The sequence below is a fragment of the Truncatella angustata genome (assembly GCF_020726525.1).
Source record: "Truncatella angustata strain MPI-SDFR-AT-0073 chromosome Unknown BKA67scaffold_1, whole genome shotgun sequence".
NCBI lineage: Eukaryota > Fungi > Ascomycota > Sordariomycetes > Amphisphaeriales > Sporocadaceae > Truncatella > Truncatella angustata.
Genome location: NW_025763381.1, coordinates 7441883 through 7465712, shown reverse-complemented (window position 1 = coordinate 7465712; position 23830 = coordinate 7441883). Strand labels below are relative to the sequence as shown.

Sequence of the window (23830 nt, the reverse complement as noted above, 5' to 3'; positions counted from 1 at the left end):
CCTATGTTCTGAAAGCAAGACGTGCTGCGTGTAGACAGGAGTCGGGGACGCGAAAGTGACTGCATTACGGAGCAATCTCGAGCGGTATGAGATATTGCAATTTAACCTATCATTTGAATATCCCACGAATTCCGGAAACTGGCTTTACCTGTTTACGCTGGATACACGTGTCGATCTCAGATGGCTGTGCCTGACCAGGCGGAATCAAGGGCTTAAAAGCGATGACCACATGATGCTCGCATTAGGGTTGGCCCCATGCTCAGGAGCCGTTCGCATTGAAACAGGCCAGGTGGGAACTGACGACGACGACGACAACGAAAGCGATGCTCGCATCCCATTGCGATATGGCCCGATCGGCGAAGAGTCACATCAGAATGAACGACGAAACTTTAATTCGCTCTACATCGATGCTGGGATTCTTTGTGTCATCGTCCCGCTGCTTGAAATGTCTCCGCACCCGGGCTTTAGTTAAATGGTAAAAGCCGAATGCCATTACCTCACCCTTGTGCCTTATGTCGGTCGGATCAATTCGCGCCAAGTCGGCTTTATAGAAACCCCATGCGGACGGAGCGCGCGGAATGGGTACAGAGCTGCTAAGTAATCAGTACCAGTTTAAAAAAAATCGAGGCAGATCTTATCTTCTGGGGTTCCACAGATTCGTTAAACTTTCTGTCAACTAGTGCCGGAAGCGAAAGCGGGCAGGAGGAAGAAAAAAAAGATGCTGCCTGGTGACAGCGCACGCAATCCGAACGCGCCGTTTGTTTGGAATCAGGGCAGAGGCCTTTTATGGCCTTCGGGAGGACTCGTCACGCAGATATCGTGGCTCACCGAATGGCACCCGTGGTCAACCGAAGCCTCGTGGATTGGTTGTGTCAGGGGACCTCTGAAGCTAAATCTGAAGCAATCGTGGGCTCGTAACAAGTTTACCCTTTTAGACATGGCCAATGCAAGTTGTTACGAGCTCTCGGGTCTCTGCTAACTCCGGGTTGTCCCACGTAGGCTGCAAATGCTGCTTCGTTCTCGCATCGGACTACTGGCGATTAAGGTTGCGGATACCTGGCCGCTGGTAAATCCTACCTGTTTCGTCATGGAACGGAATTCGTAGGCGGCCACATCATCGTCGGCACGGCTATGCGTATGGAACCGGTGATAGACTATTTTCGTGCGTGCTTTGTACTCATGCACCTGTTCATTGCTGGCTGAGTAGCTTTTATAAGCTAGTCATTCCAGAGGCTTGCATTTACATACATGCGGTGGGTCGTGCTACACAGGCAAAATACTGCTTCTCGAAGGTCGTTGCCAAGGCTAGAAGTAAAACAGCATTGGTATCCTGGCATTCACGAGACAGGGCAGATGGAACCCATATTAATGAAGAAGGTCTCAATCGGGTTAACCGGCCTGCGAGGTGTATGGTCGCATACAGTTAGATCTGTAAATATACAAAAAGAAAACCAAAGAAAAAAGAAGAAGAAAATAGGGTGAAGTATACCAGCCAATAGCAATGAAAATGGAGCCAAATGGACGAAATTCGGAGACCGCTGGAATGCCAACACCGACTGCCATTGACAGGGGTTTGCTCACCTTCGCGACGGTAATTCGGTTTGTGAAAAGTTACATTTAGATAACCCGGCAAGTCGGCAGTACCATGTAGAAGGGAGTGGAAAGTCGCACAGGCTATCCACTACGATTGAGGGAGGCTCGTGTGGAAACAAATCTAATTTCCCAGATTTGAGCCTCAATGCCGCGTTGGGCCCTGTTTCGTCCCCAGCTGGAACTTGGGAGACACTTTGTCAGGTTGACGAGCTGGCAATCTTTCTGCTGCCTGACGGGTTTTAGGATGTCTGCCTCGCCTAGTCCTGGGAAATATTAAGGATGTTTTATGGGACGCACGTTCTTGGCAACTACGGAACCCACCTTATGTAGCGTATGAAGCAGCTGGACGTGTACAGTTGTTAATCGAGCACTGGCACGCAAAGCGCTGTCAATTGCAGATGACTGTCTTACGCGGACATACTGGCGGAGTAAGACTTTGCTGTAGTTGACCGTCACTCATGTGTTGTTACGTTACCACGCAGAGCCCGGGTTTGTAAGATGACCGACCAGTGAGCTGCAGCTGCATTGGTGTTTCTAGCGATTGTGGCTGAGGCAGGGGAAATGGGCAGATTATGTTAAGCGATCTGTCTGACTATCTCAGCCCTACCTCTACACTCCCCACAGTCTCTCACGAATCACGCCGAGGAGCACGGAAGGAAAAGTTCTCAGTAAGCTCAACACGGATCCCCAAATGCTCAATGACCATATTCCGTACCTGAAAAAACCACAAGGATAAGGCAGATATGGGTCAGACAATGTGGGTTTGTGATACACACAAAGTTCAATTAAGGCATGTCCGCTAGAAAAGGCGGGACAGCATAGACATGTGTAAGCATTGAATGCAGGAAACGGGCTGATGAGCTCTTGGCTACATAATGTTGAGAAACATGTCACATTGATACCGGTAGTTAATTATACAGTACACAATGTAGAGTAATGCAGACTCGAGTGCCAATGACTCGGATTCGCTTCTGATGGCACAGGCTTTTTGATGACGCATCAAGCGAGAATTCGTAAGGGGCCAGGGCTATCTAAGAACATATGACTGCCTGATGATTCAGAGCGGCTGGAGCGGGATCCGGCATTAGACGCGGACCCGAGACGGTAACAAGAGCTCTTAACTCATAGTGCTGACTTTTGGACGCTGGGCCAGTAACAGGCAGTAGGTTACCGTCGCTGTTACCGCCTAATCTGGTCTGATGCACCTCGACGTCGCAAAGAAACAAACCTGCGACAAACGATAGCATAGAGCTTCAGGTTGACTTCAATTCACTGCATTTGTTATGAACGTACTCCGTAATAAATCAACAGTCTGGGTACTATTGACTCCCATGTCCGGCGGGGACTCGTAGGATACAAAGCGTACGATTGCCGAGTCATCAAATGGTCGATCATTAATCCTGCCCATCACCAGGGTTCTCTGAGATTACTGCGAAACCAATCGAAATCAATGGTTCAAGTAAGAGTATGCAGACGCAGGTGTTGAGTCAACGGTGTTTCTCTCTTTGCTGGATGGGGTCAAGCGGCGGAATTATTAATCGGCAAGATTTCAAATTCGAAATGCAGGTGAAGTCATGACAATGAAGAAAGACTGGTGCTGAACAATCAACTCAGCCCGTCGATCAATTTGCAGTGCAAGACAAGGGTACTATGTAATCCGGAAAGGCTAATAAGAAGTAATTGTGCAGGGTCCACAGGCTGGAAGTAACGGACGAAAGCGATTCATCAGCAGCGCCCGTAGAGCGAACGAGTCACAGCTCTAGGTTAAGTTGGCAGAGTACGTTAGGCGTTGACCTGGTGCTGGGCGGGATGGCTGTGTCGCCGATGGCTTATGACCAAAACTCCGTGGTACTTGCATGGGTAGTACGGCCCACGAAGGAGACGAAGGGGACGCGGACTACTGCTGGGCGCGACACACCGCTCGTACTGGGGACAAGCAGCCTTTTCTCCCCCGTGCCTGACCTGACCGTAAACCCCGAGCGAGCATGGGATCAAGGAAATAATAATAATACACTCAGCAGATCCGGTCCTTTACATAAGGATCCCATTCCCTCCTTTCGCACCGAGAATATAGTCAGCATTCCAGTCTCATCAGTCTATACAAAGCATCCTCGATTGAATGAACAGACGTATTAAAAGGAAGAATACAAACACAAACACTTACTTACTTGAGACGTCCGCACATTCCAATAGTCAGTCCCGTACAGAAACCCACAACGGAAACAGCAAGTCACCCAAGTACCACGCTAGTCTCACCGTCCTGAGTACCCTTGCGCAGCTCGATCAATTCTTCTACATATACATATACGTATACATACAAGAAGGCACGCCTTGCCGACCCTCGGTGCCTGACTCACAATACCACAAATTATTGCAACCTATTGCACCATATTAGACCACACACTTACTTGCACTTATAACAACTGTCAAGATGGTCTCAACAACGTTTTCTTCCCCTTTCCACCAACCAACCTCACCATCCCCGCAAAACAAAATGTCCATCTCTCAGACTTACATGATGGCCCACAAGGCACGGGCAAAGCTCTCACGAGAGGCTGCCCAGCCCGACCACAATCTCAGGCTCCTCGTTGGCCATGCCAACCTCCTAGACTCTCTCATGCTCGACCTTGCTGATGCCGAACGGGAACAAGAAAGCTGGTTCAACCAGTCGGTTCGAGGTGCATCTTCAAAGAGCGACGAGAGACACATACAGTGGGCCGATGCTATCCCAGAACACACTGAGGAGGATTGGGAAGCCGACTCTTCAGACTCCGACAGCGACGGCGAGGACTACGAGGACGACATCGAGATGGCAGATGCAGTACCCCTACGAAGGATACCATCAAACACTATTGTGCCCCCCTCACCACAACTAGAAGTCATGGACGAGGATGACTTCGAGGAGGACGACGAGGAAGAAGACTACGCACATCTTTCTCTCACACGATCACCTTCCCACTCTGCATCACCACCTGAACTCGATGATGACGACTCCTCGTCAGAAGACGAGTCAATGCCGCCATCGCCGCCCTTTGCAACAATCCCCACCTTCTCAGACAAGCCGAGAGAAACATCAGTGACAACATCAGAATACTACGACGATTCAAGACAAGACGAAGATGACAACAAGGCCGACTTCTACAGCCAGGGGTTCTACCTCCCGCCAAGGAATCCCGCACGGTTGATATCAGCGATATCAGTCTATTAGGAAACATTTCCACTCTTGTCATTTTCATTGGGTCACGAGGATTCATGAGAAGTCTTGTCTCATTTCTCTCTGCATCTGGGCGGCGTTACAAAATACCACTATAGCGACATTGCATTTCAGCGCATCATTGAGCGCAAGCGGTTTAATTGGATTTCTTTTTGACATGATTGGAGCTCGGCATCCCACTATTGGGAGGAACATGGGGATTCATACCCTCAACGCATGCAAGGCTTACTGAAAGGCCTTGAATTTGGGGTCCTGTCAAGGACAAAGACACCACTCAAAACACGAAAGGATTTGACATCTGGAGAATTACTGTATCAGGCAGTTGCAGGAACAACGCCAATAGGCGGCTTTGGCGGGGTATTGTTTCGCTCCCGTGGCATTGCATTCTCGCATACGCTGTATGGTTGAGTGGAACGAAACGCCCTCGCATTACATCACAATTACTTAGTCAAAGTATTTTCATACTCAGTAGATAACAGAATCAATCAACAATCTCACAATATTGTCTCATCATGTCTTGAAAGTATTGCATCATCGTCGTGAACATTACCAAGAACGTCCTGCGTTTGTCGATCACGCCTTACTTACGTAGCAATCACTGATATGATAGCGTCTAACTCAGCCGATCAAGTTAGTAAACTCTATCAATCTGCAAGCGCTTGTCAAATCAGCTGTGTGCCTTGGCCTCGGATCTTCTATACTAATGCGACATCGGACACAAAAAAAAAAAAAAGGTTCAAGAAATGTTGCCGAGCTGCTCGCATTCGCGAGCTCATCAATCCCGAGCTAACATTAAAAATCGTCACGAGGCAACTCACGCCAAGGACTTGCGAAAACCGAAATTTTCTTGAAAATAGCCGAAAACCCGCCCGCGCTGACAAACGTGGTGGAACTGCAACCGAGATGCGAATCGATTCGAAACTTGACATTACCATGGGATCATAATTGTTCGGTTGAGCTTCTTGCGTGAAAGGCGCCGACTACACAGCGGTACCAGGGAAAACATATATTGATAATCGTCACATTTACTGCTCAGTGCAACCCCTCTAAATAGTGCATGCATCGCAGTCGCGATAACGTGCCGTTCTTGAGTTATACCACATTCTGGTGGCGCCTAGTACAAATAAATGATTTGCAGCATGAACACTAAGTATTCTCCCAGCGACTCATTGCCCAAGCGATCAGCATTGAAGAATGTTCAAGTGATCACGAGGACAGACCACAAGGAAATTAAAATCCCGTCGGCCCCGTATGCACGGGAAGCCCCAAGCAATACAGGACATACCTCTCATACGAAGGTTGCAATGTTCTGCAGGGGACTTTGCTTCTTCAATATGCGTTCCCCCAAATGCTAAATTTCCCCCATACGATAAGAAGGAAGATTTATGGAGCGCAAACGCCCGTGTCACGACTTACAAATTAATATCGGATCAGATGGCGCCAGAAGATGATCAATGACCGCACCCAAGCCTCTGGGTCCCCCACAGCCAAGGGGCACGTTTAAGGGCCAATCAGAGCTCGATACATCCAATGCGGCCGGCGCATTTCCCAAGAAGACCGAGCAGTGCGATTATCTCGGTAGTCTGAGCTGGAGTCCGAGCTTATCAGCTCGCCAGCCACCCATGTTGCTATGATCCATTCCCTTCGCAGCTGAGCAGAAAACAAGACATTGATCTCGGCCAACGACACCTGTTTGCAGGCCCTCGAACTGTGAAGCGACATTGCTTCCTCACATCCTTGACGGGTGAGAGAGAGCTGTAATCATAGTTATCAAAGCTTGCATAAAACACCTGAGAAAAAGTGGTCCAGCGTTCGGTTTCCCCTGACGAGTGGCTTGCTGAGGCAGCGGTCGGGGTGGTCAAACCCAACCCCCGACCCCATCGAATATCCCCAATGCCGCCCCGTATCGCAAAGGCACCACGATACGAACACCTAAGATGTAACAATGCTTCTTACTTCCATCCACATTTGGGGGCGGTGCCAATACGGTGGGGAGTGCAGCCCTATTCCTTCGCCTGACTCCGTTACACTGTAATATTCTAGAATCATGCCGCTCAGCTGACGGCATCTCAAGCCACCAGTTTCCTGCTTTGTTCCAAACCTCACTTTCGGCGGCATGAGCGAAAGCCCATGGTGAAATGGCACCCTGAAACTGCTGTGGAGTATCCTAATCCGGTAAGCGACTAGACCGGACATGTCCCTCAAGACCGGGGGGAAGTCAATATGGCTGCGACGCTGCCACGTTGTTGAGCTAGGTATCAATGTTGTGGGTGGTCAGCGAGGAGTATTGGTCACCGCTGTGATGGGGTTTGTTGAATTACCAAGCTATCACATAAATTTGGATCCTTTTGCTACAGCACATTATATTCGTGATTGGTAGGCTGACGCCAAACGTATCTGGCCTAAGAGTTTTCGTTTCCATCGTTAAATTGGCCAGTAACTGTAACTTGTCGGCGGTGACCATCACGTTAAATGACAACGCAACAGCACCAGCGCACGTCTGATCAATACGTGGGAAGCATCGACTTGGGTATACAGCGGTAAGGTATCATTTGCGACTTCTATGAGCCAATCAATCTCCATCTACTCAACATATATGCGATGACACATGTTGCGAGGATGCAACCGTGTAACCTCCACCTTACCCCAGCATGCGGAAAGTCCCCGGCAGTGATCTACCGGCTCCGATATTGTAGACTTCCGCTACTTGTCGAGGTGCCACGACGGCTTGTTCCAACCCCCACAGCAGACCGCTTCGGGGGCGCAGGCGGTCTCTGGTTGGTTGCCTGGGCACAAAAGTGCGGTGAAGGTATGTACATAAGGAGGGGGTGTTGTCTGCCTAAGGCTTAGAGCCGATGTGAATCATTCGGGATGTCTTGCCTTTATGCAATACGAGTATGGGGTCTTGCTTGTGTTACCGATGTGTAATGTGACCTAATATCACTTACGCGGTAACACATAATTGATCATGCTTATGGAAGCATGGTCGAGGGGGTCCAGGAGTTATATGTTGCCTAACATAATCAACCGATGCAATATGATCTATGTCTCGCTGTATACCTAGTCATGTGACCACCTCTGGAACAGTGACATACGCGCAGAAGTAGCTGAAACCATGAAGGCAACAGGATATACAGCTCATCACTCAAAAGCTAGGAGATAGTCTCCATTAACTCTCACAGCAGTGTCTCAAGCACTCCGTATAGCTAGGCTTAGGAAGTCTCTTGTATATCTGGAATGTCAATCTTGGTCGCTGGCGTATTCTTGAAAAATGGCAGTCTAGTTGACAGCTGCCTTTGATCTTGACATAACCAATCGTTATTCAAATACAATGTGCCAGAATACAGTATTCTCCCTTGACTGGAATAACACAAATGATACCTCCACGTGAAGCCGTGGCCTATGTCCGACATCTTAACTCCGAAGCAACTTGTGTATCTTCACCCCCACCAATGCCCGTTGTGCTACCCTTGTCGCCTTTGTTAGTGACATCAATCAACCGCCAAAAAGAATCCGGCGCTAACGGAGCTCTGGCTCGAAGGTCTGGTAGCTTTAGAGCTCTCTCTCTATCTCATCAACCAACCGCTTCGTCCGGATTTGAGTATATGCTTCCTTGAGAGTCTGATTTTCGACTCACAGCATGAAGGCCTTCTCAGCGCCGACAATTCGGGCAGTCACCCGAAGGCGCGTGGCTAAATTACCCTTCGTGAGGGATACCAGGCTTCCCAGGTCGCGATGCCTGGCGACACAAGCCGGTGAAGCCGGTAATCTTAACTCACCACCAGCGATCGGATTCGCTCCTTTAACAGACCGAAAGCTCATTGCCATCGCCGGTGTCGACGCGACCAAATTTCTCCAAGGTCTCATCACAGCCTCGATTTATAAGCCTGGCGCTCCATCTCCCGAAGAGCCACGAGACGAGGGCTTCTACACCGCGTTCCTAACGGCGCAGGGCCGAGTCTTACACGACGTCTTTATACACCCTAATCCGCAATTACACGGTATTGCCGAGGCGCAGAGGAAAGGGCTTGTACCAGAGCACTCATTCTTGATCGAGGTGGCCGACAGCCAGGTCAACGCGCTTTACACTCTGATACGAAGGTACAAACTGAGAAGCAAATTTACACACAACAAAGTAAACCAGGAGGATCTTGTTGTATACTCTTATTGGAACGAGACCCTGTCGGATCCGCCAGGTACACCAGAGGGTTTAGCGAGCTATGGGAAGGAGGCACATATAACCCGGGACTCGCGCGCACCAGATCTCGGCTGGCGCGTACTAGCAACCGGACAACAAGAGCTCAGGGCAGATGCGGAGGAGTGTGGTCTCAGCACTTATAAAGTCCGACGGATGCTTCGCGGTGTGCCGGAAGGTCCTGACGAAATCGTACCAGACAAAACGCTCCCGCTTGATGCGAATATAGACTTAATGGGTGGTATTGACTTCAGGAAAGGGTGTTACGTTGGTCAAGAGCTCACAATTCGGACTAAGCATCGCGGTGTAGTACGGAAGCGTATCTTGCCGTGTATGATCTATGGGGAGGACGAACAAATACCGCAGGAACTCGTTTACAGGTCTATCCCCGGAGATGGCATAGTGGCAGCAAATGTGCCGACCAAAACGGAGATAGGTCTGGTGGGAGGAAATAAAACCCGAAGAACCGCCAACTGGATCGCGGGCATTGGAAATATTGGGTTGGCTATGTGTCGACTTCAGCCAATGACAGATATCGAATTGCCTGGCGAGAGCGCTGACGCCCCATCACCTTATGACCCGAGCCAGGAATTCATGCTGAAGTTGGGTCCGTCCTCAGAAGGAAGCGCTGGCAAAATCCTCAAGGTCAGGCCCTTCGTACCGGATTGGATGCGGGAGAGGCTGGCCCAGAGTGTCAACCACAATCGGACATAACCGCACCGAGATTCGATAAGATCACATGTATGTCTTATGTACTATCACATAATTACACAGGTAGAAAGACTGTTGCAAGCTTAACAAGAAGGAGTGTTACTTATACTCCAAATACGTATGTAACCTAGACTAAGTTAAGATCCTAAGTCCAGAGGTGCCATCCTTCTGGCAGGCCGCTTCTCGAGATCCATAAGTTGCCTATGATGCAACGAAATATGATCAAACTATTGAATATCTTTTTTCTTTCCAAAATTTTTTATTTTCAACTTCTTCATTATTCACTAGTTGGGTTTCGCAGTTCTGGCCATAGGATTTCTCAACTTTAGGAGTTGGTGATCAACCTGAGAGCTCTGAATTGATTCTGATAAGCCAAGGGAGGCACAACACTCCGCTGGACATTAAGCGACGGGCGAAGAATATTGCCGCTGTACAAGAACCCTTGCTATTCTGTCACAACTCAGGCTTACACGGTTTTGGCGAATTCGATTTGTTTGATAAGTTCATAGACAGTGCTGTGGCCAGTGGGTAGAAAGGCGATTTCAAGCAGGAGGCCGACGTGGATGCATGCGAATAGCTTCCATGCCACGGTGACCAGAGTGGTGGTCAATGGCAACGTCCATATTGGAATGGTCGGCCGGACACTCCCCAGCAACAGAATGCGGATTATGGCGAAATCAGCTGGCCACTACACCGACACAATACACAGCATAATCAGCAGGTTGTGCCACCTCCATTGACTTCCGGACAGGTGGAAATAAGCATGTTCATGGGTGTGTGCCTGTGACTCGAAGGTTTCTGGTGCAGAAATGGCCGCAGTTCATGGTTATTAATTGACGAGTGTCCGTAATGTACCCAGTTGAATAGTAGGCTAAACAAGAACGCTTTGAGTTCCAGTATGAAGAATTCAGTACACTTTTAGACAGTAAATTATTCCTCGCTCCACTTACACATGTCCCAGAACACGACATCGACATTACAACAGGGACTGGTATATGGACAATAAACTTCGGCGAGTAATTATCTACAGAGTGATGAGAGATAAGCGGTTGATACACTACCGAATAAGATGGCATCTGACTTGGAACACAGCCAAGGCATTGTCCAATACGCATGTCATTGGAAGCGATATTACCGCCATCCAACCGGGTAACAAGCCACCAAATTGTGAGTTCTCCGAGGAAATTGCAGATGAACCATGGGTTTATAATTACAATTCGATTTTGTCCATCCACGCTTGGGCTTACCTGCTTTGATAACCCTAAACGTATAATCGAGAATACGTACGTTCACATGAAACCCAGCGCTCGGATCGAGTTCCACGAAGGGTCCGCCGATATCAGTAGTTACAGTAACGCCTTTGAGGGTAATATTCCTACTGTGAGCATGAGAACCGTGACACGGAATGCGCACAGGCTTGGCTTTACAACACTGGGGCAGAGGGTTGATCGATGGTACAGCGGCAATGGGCAGACACTGACAAAAAGGGTCGGAGTGGAAAACAATGGTGGATTGAGGCTGGCTGGAAGCTCATTATATACCAATGGTACGGACTAGCCCCCGTCAAAGGATTGAGCTGGAAAATGTTTGGTGGATTGGGTATGACTTCAGATGAGATCGAGGTTCCTGGGAAAAATATCAGGAAGCATGTTCTTAAGAGGGATTCAAGCCTTAGCTACATTTGTGAGTCACAGTTCACTCCTAAAACCACTTACGACTAATTTAGAAATCTTAATCTTGTAACAGGTGTCGTTCGGATGGCATCGAATAATCCCTATGTGTATAGTGAGTCTCGACAATATTTGTACCTACCCGCAGCTCTTGAAGACAATCACGAGTTCTAGATGACTATGCTCTAGTCGGCCTTAGTGACCCAGACAAGTCAAGAAAGAGAGGCCTTACGACAAGACCTCGCTTTCGTGGGCAACAACATTTCAATTTGGATGATACTTTCATGTCAGTAGGATGTGCAGATGATACCTACGGGAACACAATACCCAATTTAGTCGAAGAGTGGACATAGAGCTGTGTCGTCATTGGCTGGCTTGTGAAGCATGCTGTCGCTTTGTTTAGATGCCGGCTGTAGAGAATCTGCAGTCTACCGCAAACCAGTGGTCTGCAACACACTCAGAAGCCTGCGCTCTTATGTGATTGCTGTGATAAGCACCCAAATTCGTGTTCCGAAACCGAGTGGTATGTGTCCTCCACGCTTATGATTGTTCGAAAAAAGCTTAACGCATATGAAGCATTGATGCTGCTCTCATCCTCAGCCCGATACTCGTAATGGACTACTCCAACTCAATTGTAGGTTGAACTTCTCTAACAGTGCTGCTTGTTGCGTGAAAACACACTCAGGGGGCTTGGCTAACGGTCCGAATTTATGGCTCGAATGCTACAATACAAGTAGCATGAACGCGTGTGCCCAAATCTATGCAAACAGATCTAGGGCGAAGGACCGGCGAACTTAAATAAGATAGGTGTTAGCATTGATATATTTCTTCTTGCTCTGCTCCTGACTAATCCCTAAGCTCTATCTTTTCTGCTCATTTCTTATTCAGAGCTTCATCGTCATACTCATGTCTTTCCCCGGGACCGCCACCGGCTTTGTGGCATTTACAGTCGGACGAAGTGCAATTTTAGAACTCTGGTATCGCTTCGTCACCCAGGGCCTTTTGGCATGTCGATCATAGTGACTGCCATAATTGAGCTGTTCGACCGGCCATATACCCAAGTGGATTTATAAATCAGCGACTATGTAGTTCAACTGCAGACTTTTGATACTCTTCTCACAACCTTGTCGCTCGGGTTCTGTGTGGCCATGTCAGCAATATTCGAACGCGGCCGATTTGAGGACGGCCCGGAGGACACCTTATTGGATTGAATAGTGCGCCTAATACATATAAATCGCAAGCTGACGTACATACCCCACATACCATACCCCTGCCCCGGGATCACTGATGACTGATGTAACGATTCGTAGGGTGCTACCGAGATCAGGATTGCATTCAACAAATTCTTCGCGATTTAGGTATCTTGAGCCTTGGATTTCCAGACGCTGGTAGATTTTGAGACGTACCACTTTGCAGAATTGGGAACAATGACGAAGATCAACGACATCAACGTACTCATCACAGGCATGGGCGTAAGTGGCACCCGTCCACAAACACTCATACTATACTGCTTGAGATGATCTGATAAGCCTGAATAGCCTTACCCTGACGGTGATGGTGGGCATATCGACGTCAACACGTCTCACCTCATCACGACTCTTCTTCCAAAAACTCTGGACCCCAATACGCCACTCAACCCCTCCCCCACACGCATCAACATCATCACGCTCCCTGACCCGGTCAAGACGGAGTACAAGTACGTTCGGGAATTCTGCAAGGACCTGCACACCAAGCACGCCGAGGACGTAGACTTGTTCATCCACCTCGGAGAGGCTCGTGGATGGGACTGGCTCACGATTGAGCGGGTTGCATATAAACAGGGCATGAGCAGTACTTGGTGGGGGCCATATTATGGACCACAGGAATACTACCTGTGGAAAGACGACAAGGACTTGACCGTCAAAGATATTGGGCCATGTCCATGGGACGGCGTGCCGATGGGCCTGCAGAGTTTTTTGAACCCCGACAGGGTCGCTGACGGCGCCAACACGATCCTGAAAACCCTTTATCAGTTCGGAAAGCCCGGTGCTTCCGTTGCTACAGTTGGAAATGAGGATGACAATGTTCCTATGCCGAAAGCCGATGCCACCGAAGCCAGCCTTCCGATCAATATCAAACCCCACGACGAGGGTGGTCCAATGATGTGCGGATTCATCAACTACGAAAGTCTGGCGAACCGCTACGTCAGGAAACTCAAGCCAAACGTGCTTTTCTGTCACATCCCCGGCGAGGCGGACGCAAAGAACTTGAAGCGGACTGGTGACGGGATTCTAGCCATCGTCGTGGCAGCAGCGGCTGAAGTTCTCCGTCTAGACTTGATGAATTAGTCAGCCTATAGTTGGTCTCTCTTTGTTCTAGACTGCGTAGCTATTGGTGAATATTGGCCTGGAACACGCTCACAGCTCCGACATCATTATCGCGCAGGTGTTATATCATTTAAGTTGGACACCGCATTGCGCAATCCAAGGAACGATTCACCTGCCACTATAGAAGAGTATGGTCGGAGTTTTATCAGCCAGGAAAGAGTATCTACTCGAGAAGTGCTCAAAGGCTATGCAAATGGGGATTCAGGAGCTAAGATCTCATACACACCCAATAATTTCCTAATCCAATGTCACGACTGTACAGGCATAACGTTTTCTGCGAGCAAATATAATCAAGATAACATCAGAACTGGAACAACTGGATGCGAACATCTGACATGTTTATTATTATCCTATGTACTCTAGGTACGACCATGGCTCGCAGCGAGTACTCGGGAGTATTGTTGTGGCCGAAATCAAACTCGGGGATGATGCCACATCTCAGCGGCACCAATATGTCCTGTGAATGCTCAAGCCTAATTAGTCTGATCTCTTGTGGTTTAAAGGCTGAATAGTGATACTGGAGCTAGTCTAGATGGAACAAAGGGTTTCATCAGGCTTCCCGTACACAATCCCCGTACAATTGACCCCAAATTGGGATGGTATTGCTGCAACTTGTAAGGTTAGGATTTACCACCCCGTGGGCCTGTGCCAAGGACACATGACCAAAAGAAATTACCCCTGGGTACCCGTGAGTTAGCCATTGACTTTATATAAATCTATATAATCAAATTATAACTATCGGGATGGCTACAAATGTACGAGCCACATTGCCGTGCACGTATCATTCTGTAATCCGTGCATCATATTTTCTACCCGCCAAGTACTCATGGGTAAGATGGATAACGATGGGTTATTTGCCATGGGTGGGAGTTTCTCACCTGAGCTGCAAGGAACGCTTGCCTCTATGAGATATGTACTACATAGGAATGTGTGAATGCGTGCTGTGGGCAATATATGATCAAGCAGAACCACCGAGACCGCAAAATGTGGGGGAGATGCGACAGACAATGATATAAAAGGGAACCTAGAAAGATATTTATAGAGCTTTCTGATGGATGCTCGGGCATATGGGGTTTGCGGTTGCGCATTAATGCATATCTTTTTGCTAGATTGTGGCCGAGGCAGATATTCCACCACTGCAGCCGCGACGGGTCTTTATGTATCGTTGGTCAAAGGAGTTGGGCATCCATCGTACATACAACCTGCAGAATCCGCAAGAAAATGCACAGAGGAAGAGATCACCGTTATAAAGCAGACTTATTATATCATGACTTTAGCAGAAAGATTATCCTTGAAGAAGAAAAAAAAAATTTAAAATAAAAAAAGTTTACTACCATGACCTAAATGTATCGATTAAACATGTAACAGCTTTTTTCCTGGCCAAGTGTATCTTGTAGGAGAGTTATTATAAGTAGAACTCGCGAGGCCACCTTTACGCTGCGGGTATTTCGTGACGGATGCTGCAGGATACAGCAAGGTGAGAGACGTGCAACCTCCAGGCTTCGTGCAGACACAGCCACCATAAACCATGAAAAAGGCAACCGAGTACACTTCGACAAACAGAGGCGGCGCGAGGGCAGGTAGAATACGAGCATGCCAAATATCCCCCTGTACGATGAACAAAATACAAGTTCGTTGACAGAATCAAAAACGGAACCGCAGCACACGAGGATGGTTATCATCGTAAAATGCAGTATTTTCCTCAGCACGTACATCAACAGCAGGAAAGGACAGTCGCTAAAAGTGGTATTTGGCATGAAGCAAGAATCGCTCAACGTTGTCTACTAATCGACTGCACCATCCATCGCCTGCTGTAACTGATTGTTAGGAGCGGAGACTGCGGTGCCTCTAGAACCAATAATTGGTCAACCCATGTAACTCCAATGAAAGACGCCATACCCTTTTGTCGGTGGGAATACAAAGTCCAGAAACAAACGCTACTCGCAACGAGTTGAAAAGCGCCCATGGTATTTCCACCGCGGCAACCTTCCGGTCTTGATCAATGGGATACCTCAGACCAATTTGTCAAATGCCCAAAACAAAACGCCGAGCTCAAGAGACAACACGCTCGTACCGCTCTCCAGCCTGATCAGGTGTTATTGCTTTTCTGTCTTGGCGCCACCCTCTCCATCATCCGATTCTGAAGAGTCATCGGCGCTCGCTTTCCGTTGCATCTCCTTGAGCACTGCGCCTTCGTTCGATTCCATCACATGAAGCCGCTCCTTCTTAAGAGCCTGCTCACCACTTGTGACCTCAAATTCCTCCTCGAATTCAGACTCGGAGTCATCGCCCTTTTCTGGCACTGGTAGCCTGCCTGTAGCCGCCAACGCCACGGCTTCTGCAGATGGCGCTTCAACCGCGGTCGGCGGGCGAGCTTTGCTACTAGCATAGCGAAGGACAGCGTCTGTATCGATGGGCTTTAGAGTAGGGTCATATTTGGCAGGAAGTCCATTCGCAACCGCGACCCGATGCGCTTCTTCAGCAGCACTGATATTCGGCTCCAGCTCGTATACACTGCTGTTCTCGCTGTCGGCCTCATGTTTCTGACCAGGCAACATCTGTAGATAGTTCTGGCGCGCCGGGTCTTGGGCCCGCTTTAGCCGTTTCTTCTCGCGCTTCTCAGTAGGACGCACAACAACTACCGGCACGGGTGAATACTGTAGACAGTACTTTGAAAATGAACTCCGGTTGAAGAAGGCGCTCGAAACGCTGTCCAGGCTGCGCCCCTTAGTGCCGACTATCAACATGGAGGGTTGATATATCTTGATCTACAGATGACAGGTTAGCCACTGCCCTTGCTCCACGTTGCACCACATGGTGCAACGCGAGAGATATGCTTACAAGGTGCTGAAACGTGTTATGCAATTTGCCGACAGCATATTCGAGGACCAGGGAAATGGCAAGGTTCTTCTTATTCTTGCTTTGTATGTTGTCCATCAGCAGTTGCGCGGCTTCCTGATAGGCAGTATTGGTCAGGCGCATTTGAGTCTCGATCACCCGCACGCAGATGACCTCATCGCCGTCATCCACGAGCTCGCTAAGCAGCCATTGCAGAGCATGGTCGGAATATGCGTTGTCGTCTACTCCTACCATGAAGGTGCGGCTCCTTCTTGTTGATTGATAGCCGTCATGCTTGGCGTTGAGAGTGAAGGCAATCGGGTTGTAGTCGGTCGATTCGCCAAGGGGAATGTTGTCAAACGCGACGTGCGACTGAAATCTACATTGTTCAGGGGCCTCGGTCAGTGTCTCGATCGCCATGAGGTAAAAGCGTGGCAGTGTGGTGCCAACAGATGTAGGATAAGCGCACGGGAAACAATGAGGGGTAGCGGGAGTGAAGATAGGCAGATAAGAATGAGGCCGCAAGACGGGCAACGACAGAGGCTCGAGGTGTCACGAGGCTTCAGTTGTGAGTGAGCTTTTAGTGGATGGGACGAAAGAAACCAGATCAAATTGCATAACGATGATGAGGTATGTCGGCTAGCCCAGCTAGCTGCGCCTTGGAGTACTGCACGAGACTACTGTACCTCAGTGGGTTGCGGACATCCCCTTGGGCCATCAAAGGGAGTGTAATTCTGGACCGGCTCAAAAGAGGTGGGGTTGACTGATGGCGGGGAAATGGGCAGCTTCAGCGAGGAACGGTACTGACGTTTCCTGGGGGTCACCCAACTTGGCAAGCACAATATCCCGGCGATGGGCTCATCTGTCTGGGAAACGGGACGCAGCGCATGGGCTTGGCTGGATCCTCCTCAATTTCAGTTCGCGGGCAACCGGGCCAGTCTCCAGTCCAACGCAACGGAGAGGAGAGAAGAGAAGAGAAGAGAACGAGAACGAGAAAAGCCGCGTCTCGAGAGCATTGCGATCCACTCACACTAGGGGCCTGGCTGAGGTCTGGCTAGGCGAACAGGACAGAGCATGTGATGACCCCTCACGCGATCTACTTTGCTTGCAGACCTGAGCGCAACACGACTCTGCCCAGGAGAACCTTGCAGACTCGACTTTCCTCTTCTCAGAAACCATTCCGCAACGGCCCGCGATTGCATCTCTGGGGTAGCCTCCCGATCCTTGGTCATCCCCCACGCGACTGTGTTCCGCTGCAGCCAACCTCGCTTGAGGATCTTGGTTTGGAGAAAAGAACAGAGCCTCACGTTTGAGTCTCGTCTGGGCAGTGTAAGACAGATCACGGTGCAGACAGAACCTTGAAGTGACGTAGTGCGGTGCACGGGCAACCTAACAAATTCCAGAAAAGAACATCGATCTTATAACTCACCTTCGGTGTGGTGGGGATGCAGCTCTCCGCCTAGTAGCATCCAGCGGCTTCTTCTTCAGCCCTTGTGGCAGCGACGGGTTTGTCGGCTGCCGGAATGTGACAGAAGATATGGACATCTTCCTAGATGGCGGCTCACTGGTGCTGCCGGGACTGGGGGCAGTATCACCAGGCGTCGTCGCGCTCGCGTCACTATCGTTCTCGAGGTCATCGTCTTTGCTCTTCCTCACCAAGTCTGGGATCTTGTCACCGGGTCGTATCTCAATTATCTGAGCACCACTCTCCGTCTGCGTAGGTAGTTCCGGGCCATCATCCTCGTCAGCATTCCCCGGCTCTGGCGAGGCAGGAAAGTAGCCATCTTCTTCCCGCGAAGGCTGGGTCTTTGGTGAGATATTGCTCTCGGGTGTTTCTGCTACGGCCTGTTGGTTGTCGGCCATGCTAGGCAATTATCGAATAATAGCTGTGATGTTTTGCAAACGTATACAAGCAAGACCAATGCTGGAGACCTGACTCTCGTTGCCTCAAGTAGAGGGCGGAGGAGGCAGCTTCGTGTCGTCCAGCATCTGGTAGTGGCAGGAACCACTCAAAGCTCGCTGACCGAGCCAGAAACTGCCTAAAGAGAAGGCCGGCGATCCTGTATGGTTCTCGTACTGATGATTTCGGTTCGATAATCGAATGGTTTCTGCAACTGCGTGACCGTAGTGTAAAGTTTGACGTGAACGTTTTAAGGTTCAAAGAGGCTGGACAGCGGTTGGAGGGGCGCTTTCGTCAAATATAAGAAGAAGAAGAAGAAGAAGAAGAAGAAGAAGAAAATTTCGATGTGGATATCTTGGCCGGATTGAGAGCGAATGTCTGCCTGATAATACTACTCGAGATAGCAAAAGCTTCAGACCCTGCAAGGTGCCGAGAATTGTAAACTCGCGGTGAGAATTATGTGACGTTTTCTGGCTGCGTATTGATGTGAGTGCGTGAGTGAGTGAGTGAGTGATCCAGTCAAATGCGTTCAGCTGGCCACGTTCCGAACAACTTGTACCCGGTTGTAAAGTCTAGGGAAGGCTCGACAAACCCTGAAAAGCACACACGAAGTAGCGAGTCAAATGCTTGGCTGGTAATTGCGATCAATACGCATTATCTAGATACTTCTAATGGTCGTATTGTAACCTCGACCCCGGACAGAATGCGGAAGGCGCGAGGGTTGTGACACAAATGTTCGGGGATGTGCGATTGTGGAATTGTGGGAGTGGGCTGATATGACCAGGTGGGTTTCGAGGTCGTAAACTGCCTTCGAGGAGGCGAGGGGGGCAAGGAGAGGACTGCGAAGGGCTCACATCTTGAATGAACGGGCAACCTAGGTATGGGTTGCTCAAATGAAGGAAAGGAAGGCCGTGTAAGAAATCAGCCAAGAAGCTAAAATTCTGGCGGCAGTTTGAATGGGGCATTTTCTATCCTTCACCAACAACGAAACTTATGAAAGCGAAGCTGCATCTGAGAGCAGGGAAATGCGCATCAGATCCATCTTTGGTCTAGGCCCAACTGCAGATCTAGTGCTAATTTCAGGTGTCTCCAGGGTTCCCGATGATTCGTTCTGCCGTATTGTATGTATCTTTTGTTCTTTTCTCATACAAGGCCAAGCAGGCGTGCCATCCTCGTGGAAACATGGTTTTCATTTCTACCCAACATTGGATACAATATCCGACCACACACCCCCCTTCACTCGTCTCTATGTCATACGCACCGCAAACACGCATCGTGTCTACCCGTGAGGGATTGGTTTCAATCCAGACTTGAGATCAACACTGCGTAATGAGTCAAACGCGCAGTCAGAGCGTACCGAGAGACACTCCAAGACCCGGGGAACATGCACAACAGCCTCATCAGCACACGAGGGACGGTCGGGAGACACATCTCTGGAGCCCTTGGCGAGCTTGGCGACTGCCGCCAAGTCATGGCACCGCGTCTTGTAGCTTGGTAGCCTGTACGCCTGGAAGCTTCCTACGTGACGAGGTGATCTGCAGCGGTGATTGACCTCAATATCACACGAAATGAGCATTACTTTCCCCCCTTGCCGTCCGCAAAGCTAGGCTAAGCAGAACGGCACAGAGCTTTCCATTGCAACCGTCTATGTACGGTAAGTCGCGACACACGCGCCGCCGCTAATTATGGAGCTTCCCCCCAAGGTTCATGGATATGGATATGACGACGCGGGTGTAGCCGCGCCTACCTTACCCCTCCCTAATAAGCTCTCCCAGAACGGCAACGTCCAGGGCACTTAGTCAGGTCGTTATATATTACCCTTCCCTGTGTCTTCAATGAAATGGACTATTGTCTGCCCGGCTTTCGGCAGCTATCGCGTAGCATTTATTAGTTAACCATGGTATGACAAATGCACAAAGATGGAGCTATCGTACCGTGTTAGCCGGCAATGGTGGGCAGCAAGATGCCGAATCCGATAACGCCCAGCTCGAGCATATATACTACTCTATCACAATTGGTGTTGAATATTGGCCGAGTAATATCACAGATGACCACCGGAGTGACAAGCTTGCGTGCCGTTCGACGAGCCATGGCAGCCTCATTTTTGTTAAAATATTCGAATTGTATCATGCTCACCGTCTCGATTCACCCGGAGGCCTCCAAAGTCCTCAGCCTATCACAGCAATCAGGCATGTACTATACCTATGGACACATCACAACACATGCAAGCCGTGGGCGTTAGATCGCATCCGAATGCATCATTTACTCGAATCCTAGGAGCGAGAACATTGCGGAACCCCCAAAACCTACGCAGGGTGAACGCGGTCGAGACAAAAGAAACCCCATTCGAAGCCAGCATGACAGCCCATACATTGACGCCCACGAGCACTACTACCATGTCCCGAGGCATACAGCTTAACAACGCGCTGCTCGAACAAACTTCTTCCCACGGCACGAACCTGATGCGGCACTCCTTGGCATTGCTGCAACCTCGAGGTAAAAATGTGTGTAAGGCCGCGAGCTCTATTGGTTCCTTCCAGAGACATATCTCCCAACACAATCTTCAATTTCGGATGTGTCACAACTTTAAGCTCCTGTGTCACCATGACGTTATCATAGGCATCATTTTGGCTATTACAGCAGTACTAATCGTTTATGGTCGTGGCTAATCTGCTTGCTTTATCTTGGATGTGGGTGGCTGCAGCCTGTGCAGGTCGAACGGGCCACGGACTCTGGCGCTGACCTCTGTTTGGTCAGTAATTCATGTCAAACTGAAAGGCTGTGATAAATAACCAGTACAGCAATATATGTTGTATTTTTTTGTTTTTGTTTTATTCTTTCTAATATTTCTTTTTGGCTACGAGTGCTATGATCATCAGTCGCAACTCAAGAGTCGAGATAGAACATGATCGAATTGCTCTTTATTATCGTTTCTACCATATTCGTAGATTCTATTTCTGGTTATGACCGTAACCGATCGTGATCATATGTGATATTGACTATCACTCATTTTGCTTAATGTCCCGCGTGCCATCCAGCCCGTTCAGTTCCTTGACGCCTTTGCAATGCAAACAAAGTGACAGAGACATTCAAACCAGCGTGACCATAGCCTCCTATCTGCGTCTCTTAAGACTGAGCGCTGCCACTTACGGCCACTGTCTGTCGTTCCTAAGAAATGGCATCCTTCCACAAATCATCTTGCTACAACGTTCACGAATGCGTTGTCTCAGTTGTATGTTCTTGAGAGGTTACGCAGATACCAGTCCACCAGCTTTCGTCCCACCTTGGCCTCAGAAATGTGAATCAAGTCCTGTAGTTTCCCGTTAGTATGACTTTGCACAAATAAAAGCTTGACCGTAACACATGAAAGCTTGAAAAAATTTAGCGAGACGGTAGGAGAGAAATACGTACTCCCTGTAAAGCGTAGTCTAGGTCGCTAACATTGACCCATTCGCCATCCAACAGGCCCTGGTCAGCCCATCGCAGCTGCTTTGTGCGCAGCTTGTTGACCAACAGGTACGAGCGCAGCTCCTCGGGTTGCACCTCGAGGAAACCAGCGAGCTTCTTCAAGTCCATAGTGGTGTACAGGCGGAGGTAAGACCGAACGGTCGGGTTGAACATGTTGGTCTTGACCTCATCCATGAAGATGGACAGATGGTGGTCCATAGGGTCAACATTGGACTCGGGGTTCTCGAAATCGGGGGCGATGGGAGAAATGAACTTGGGGCAAGCAGTCTTGAAAAGCTCCTCGAAGATGGGGAGAGACTCGGGACCACCACGCTGCAGCTTCAGGAGCTGGTCGCCATACTTCTCACGGAGAGCAGTGTGGATAGTGTCGTCGAGACGAGTGGGGTGGAAGGCTACGCAGATAGCGATCAGTGCGTACATCTGGTCGTTCTTCTTGGTGATCGAGTCGTACTGAGCGTTCTTCTGGAAGTTCTTCGTCCTCGAGACGTAGACGAGAATGTGGCTGAACATGCGGATGGCATCGGCATATCGGTGCATCATCATGTAAGAGAAACCGACGTAGTAATACGTGGTGAAATGAGCAGCCATGACACGGGCGAACATGGCCTTCTTGTTGAGCTCAATGTCGTCGAGGGTCTTGAGGGCAAGGCTGAAGTCTCCGAGAAGACAGTGGACCCGCAGGAGACCGATGATGGAGAAGTAGCCCAGCATCTTGTAGAGGTTCTTGGAACCGTACTCGCCGGCGACGGCGGCGGGGTCCTCGTTGCGCTTCATGGCTGCAAGTTGCTCAACAATCTGCGACCGCTGAATCAAGGAGTATAGCACGTTGAGCACGCTGTAGGTACCCCAGGTGTTCGGGTTCTCCTTAAGAATCTGACGCTCCTCCTCGTTGTCCCTCGGTTGACGTGCAAGTCTCATTCTGTACGAGGAGAATGAGTTGAACTGATAGATGAACTCATCGATGACATCCCAGGCCCAGTAGTACTGCATCGTTCATATGTTAGTACATGGATATCCGGGGGAGGTCACACGAGCTAGCTAAGGCAGAGGCCACTCACGGACGGCGGCTCCAGGTCGACGGGGCCTTCGGAGTTCAGGATGAAATGGAAAAGGTTGCAGTATGAGTCGTAGCTCTGGAACTTGACCTCGAGAGGAGCAGAGAAGTCCAAAGGCTGGGCAGCGGCGACGAGTCTCGACTGAATATCATCCTGCTGCTGAGCCATGGACAAGGAGCTGACGCGCTCCAGGTCCTCGCCCATGCCATCCTCATATTGGACTTGCTCCTTGTAGTCATTGACCAGTGCTTCCTCCTCAACGTCGCTGTCGTCGTCGATGGCGCGGACGGGGCGATCGCCGTTCTGCTGGAAAGCGCTCATTGTGGCGATTCGGGGGTATCGATCGAAATGTTGACTGACAATGAACGAACGGTTGTCGTGTCGAGTCGGATCGTGTCGTGGCGTGTCGTATCGTTTGATGGGGGCCCCGCTGTCGATATTTTTCGCGAGGGGCTGTCGGGCGGCGCTGTCTCGACGATAATGCGAAATTTGCTAGGCAAAGCAGAAACCGCTGCGACTGCCGAAGTTTTGGCGGCCTAAGAAATTAGGGTTATGTGGCCCCTCAGTTGAAATGAACTGGATGGAGCAAGGAGCACAGTGACTGTGGCTTTTGCTCGGGCACCTGACTTGAGCTGCACAGGCTTGGAGAGGAGGCGCTGTCGGAGTTTAGAGCTGAAGGACGGGCGACTGTCTTTATCGCTGGGACTTCAGTCTAAAAAATAAAAATAAAACGGCGGGGTGGTTGCTGATTGCCCCGCGCTCACCTCACGTCACTCGGTTGAAGGATGGGATCGCAACGGGGACGCGTCTGTATGGTAAT

The 23830-nt window shown here is 49.6% G+C and overlaps 8 protein-coding genes across 8 annotated transcripts; 6 read left to right on the top strand and 2 right to left on the bottom strand.

Moving 5' to 3' along the window:
* The first annotated feature begins 3903 nt into the window (after window positions 1-3903).
* On the top strand, window positions 3904-4912 carry BKA67DRAFT_77579 (uncharacterized protein). The gene is made up of 2 exons (XM_046109427.1): window positions 3904-4557; window positions 4633-4912. The coding sequence occupies exons 1-2, from the start codon at window positions 4025-4027 to the stop codon at window positions 4799-4801; spliced, it is 702 nt and encodes a 233-aa protein (XP_045965310.1). The 5' UTR covers window positions 3904-4024; the 3' UTR covers window positions 4802-4912.
* Window positions 4913-5843: 931 nt separating this feature from the next.
* Window positions 5844-6235, top strand: BKA67DRAFT_77582 (uncharacterized protein). Its single transcript, XM_046109428.1, has one exon. The coding sequence runs from the start codon at window positions 5935-5937 to the stop codon at window positions 6160-6162; it is 228 nt and encodes a 75-aa protein (XP_045965309.1). The 5' UTR covers window positions 5844-5934; the 3' UTR covers window positions 6163-6235.
* A 2212-nt stretch (window positions 6236-8447) lies between these two features.
* On the top strand, window positions 8448-9716 carry BKA67DRAFT_509104 (uncharacterized protein; the record flags this gene model as incomplete). The annotated part of the gene is made up of 1 exon (XM_046097211.1): window positions 8448-9716. One exon carries the CDS (start codon window positions 8448-8450, stop codon window positions 9714-9716), a length of 1269 nt encoding a protein of 422 aa, XP_045965308.1.
* A 1127-nt stretch (window positions 9717-10843) lies between these two features.
* On the top strand, window positions 10844-11864 carry BKA67DRAFT_668115 (uncharacterized protein; the record flags this gene model as incomplete). The annotated part of the gene is made up of 5 exons (XM_046108631.1): window positions 10844-11093; window positions 11174-11396; window positions 11460-11498; window positions 11573-11673; window positions 11787-11864. Exons 1-5 carry the CDS (start codon window positions 10905-10907, stop codon window positions 11862-11864), a joined length of 630 nt encoding a protein of 209 aa, XP_045965307.1. The 5' UTR covers window positions 10844-10904.
* A 946-nt stretch (window positions 11865-12810) lies between these two features.
* On the top strand, window positions 12811-13710 carry BKA67DRAFT_654309 (uncharacterized protein; the record flags this gene model as incomplete). Its single annotated transcript, XM_046106537.1, has 2 exons — window positions 12811-12855; window positions 12922-13710. The coding sequence occupies 2 exons, from the start codon at window positions 12811-12813 to the stop codon at window positions 13708-13710; spliced, it is 834 nt and encodes a 277-aa protein (XP_045965306.1).
* A 1965-nt stretch (window positions 13711-15675) lies between these two features.
* On the bottom strand, window positions 15676-18946 carry BKA67DRAFT_77421 (uncharacterized protein). The gene is made up of 3 exons (XM_046109426.1): window positions 18017-18946; window positions 16591-16966; window positions 15676-16517 (listed from the first exon to the last, which is right to left on the bottom strand). The coding sequence occupies exons 1-3, from the start codon at window positions 18448-18450 to the stop codon at window positions 15846-15848; spliced, it is 1482 nt and encodes a 493-aa protein (XP_045965305.1). The 5' UTR covers window positions 18451-18946; the 3' UTR covers window positions 15676-15845.
* Window positions 18947-20106: 1160 nt separating this feature from the next.
* On the top strand, window positions 20107-21331 carry BKA67DRAFT_77268 (uncharacterized protein). Its single transcript, XM_046109425.1, has 2 exons — window positions 20107-20676; window positions 20765-21331. The coding sequence occupies exons 1-2, from the start codon at window positions 20436-20438 to the stop codon at window positions 21154-21156; spliced, it is 633 nt and encodes a 210-aa protein (XP_045965304.1). The 5' UTR covers window positions 20107-20435; the 3' UTR covers window positions 21157-21331.
* Window positions 21332-21713: 382 nt separating this feature from the next.
* BKA67DRAFT_511552 (eukaryotic translation initiation factor 3 subunit L) lies at window positions 21714-23331 on the bottom strand (the record flags this gene model as incomplete). Its single annotated transcript, XM_046097406.1, has 3 exons — window positions 21714-21797; window positions 21899-22939; window positions 23014-23331. 3 exons carry the CDS (start codon window positions 23329-23331, stop codon window positions 21714-21716), a joined length of 1443 nt encoding a protein of 480 aa, XP_045965303.1.
* Window positions 23332-23830: the final 499 nt, after the last annotated feature.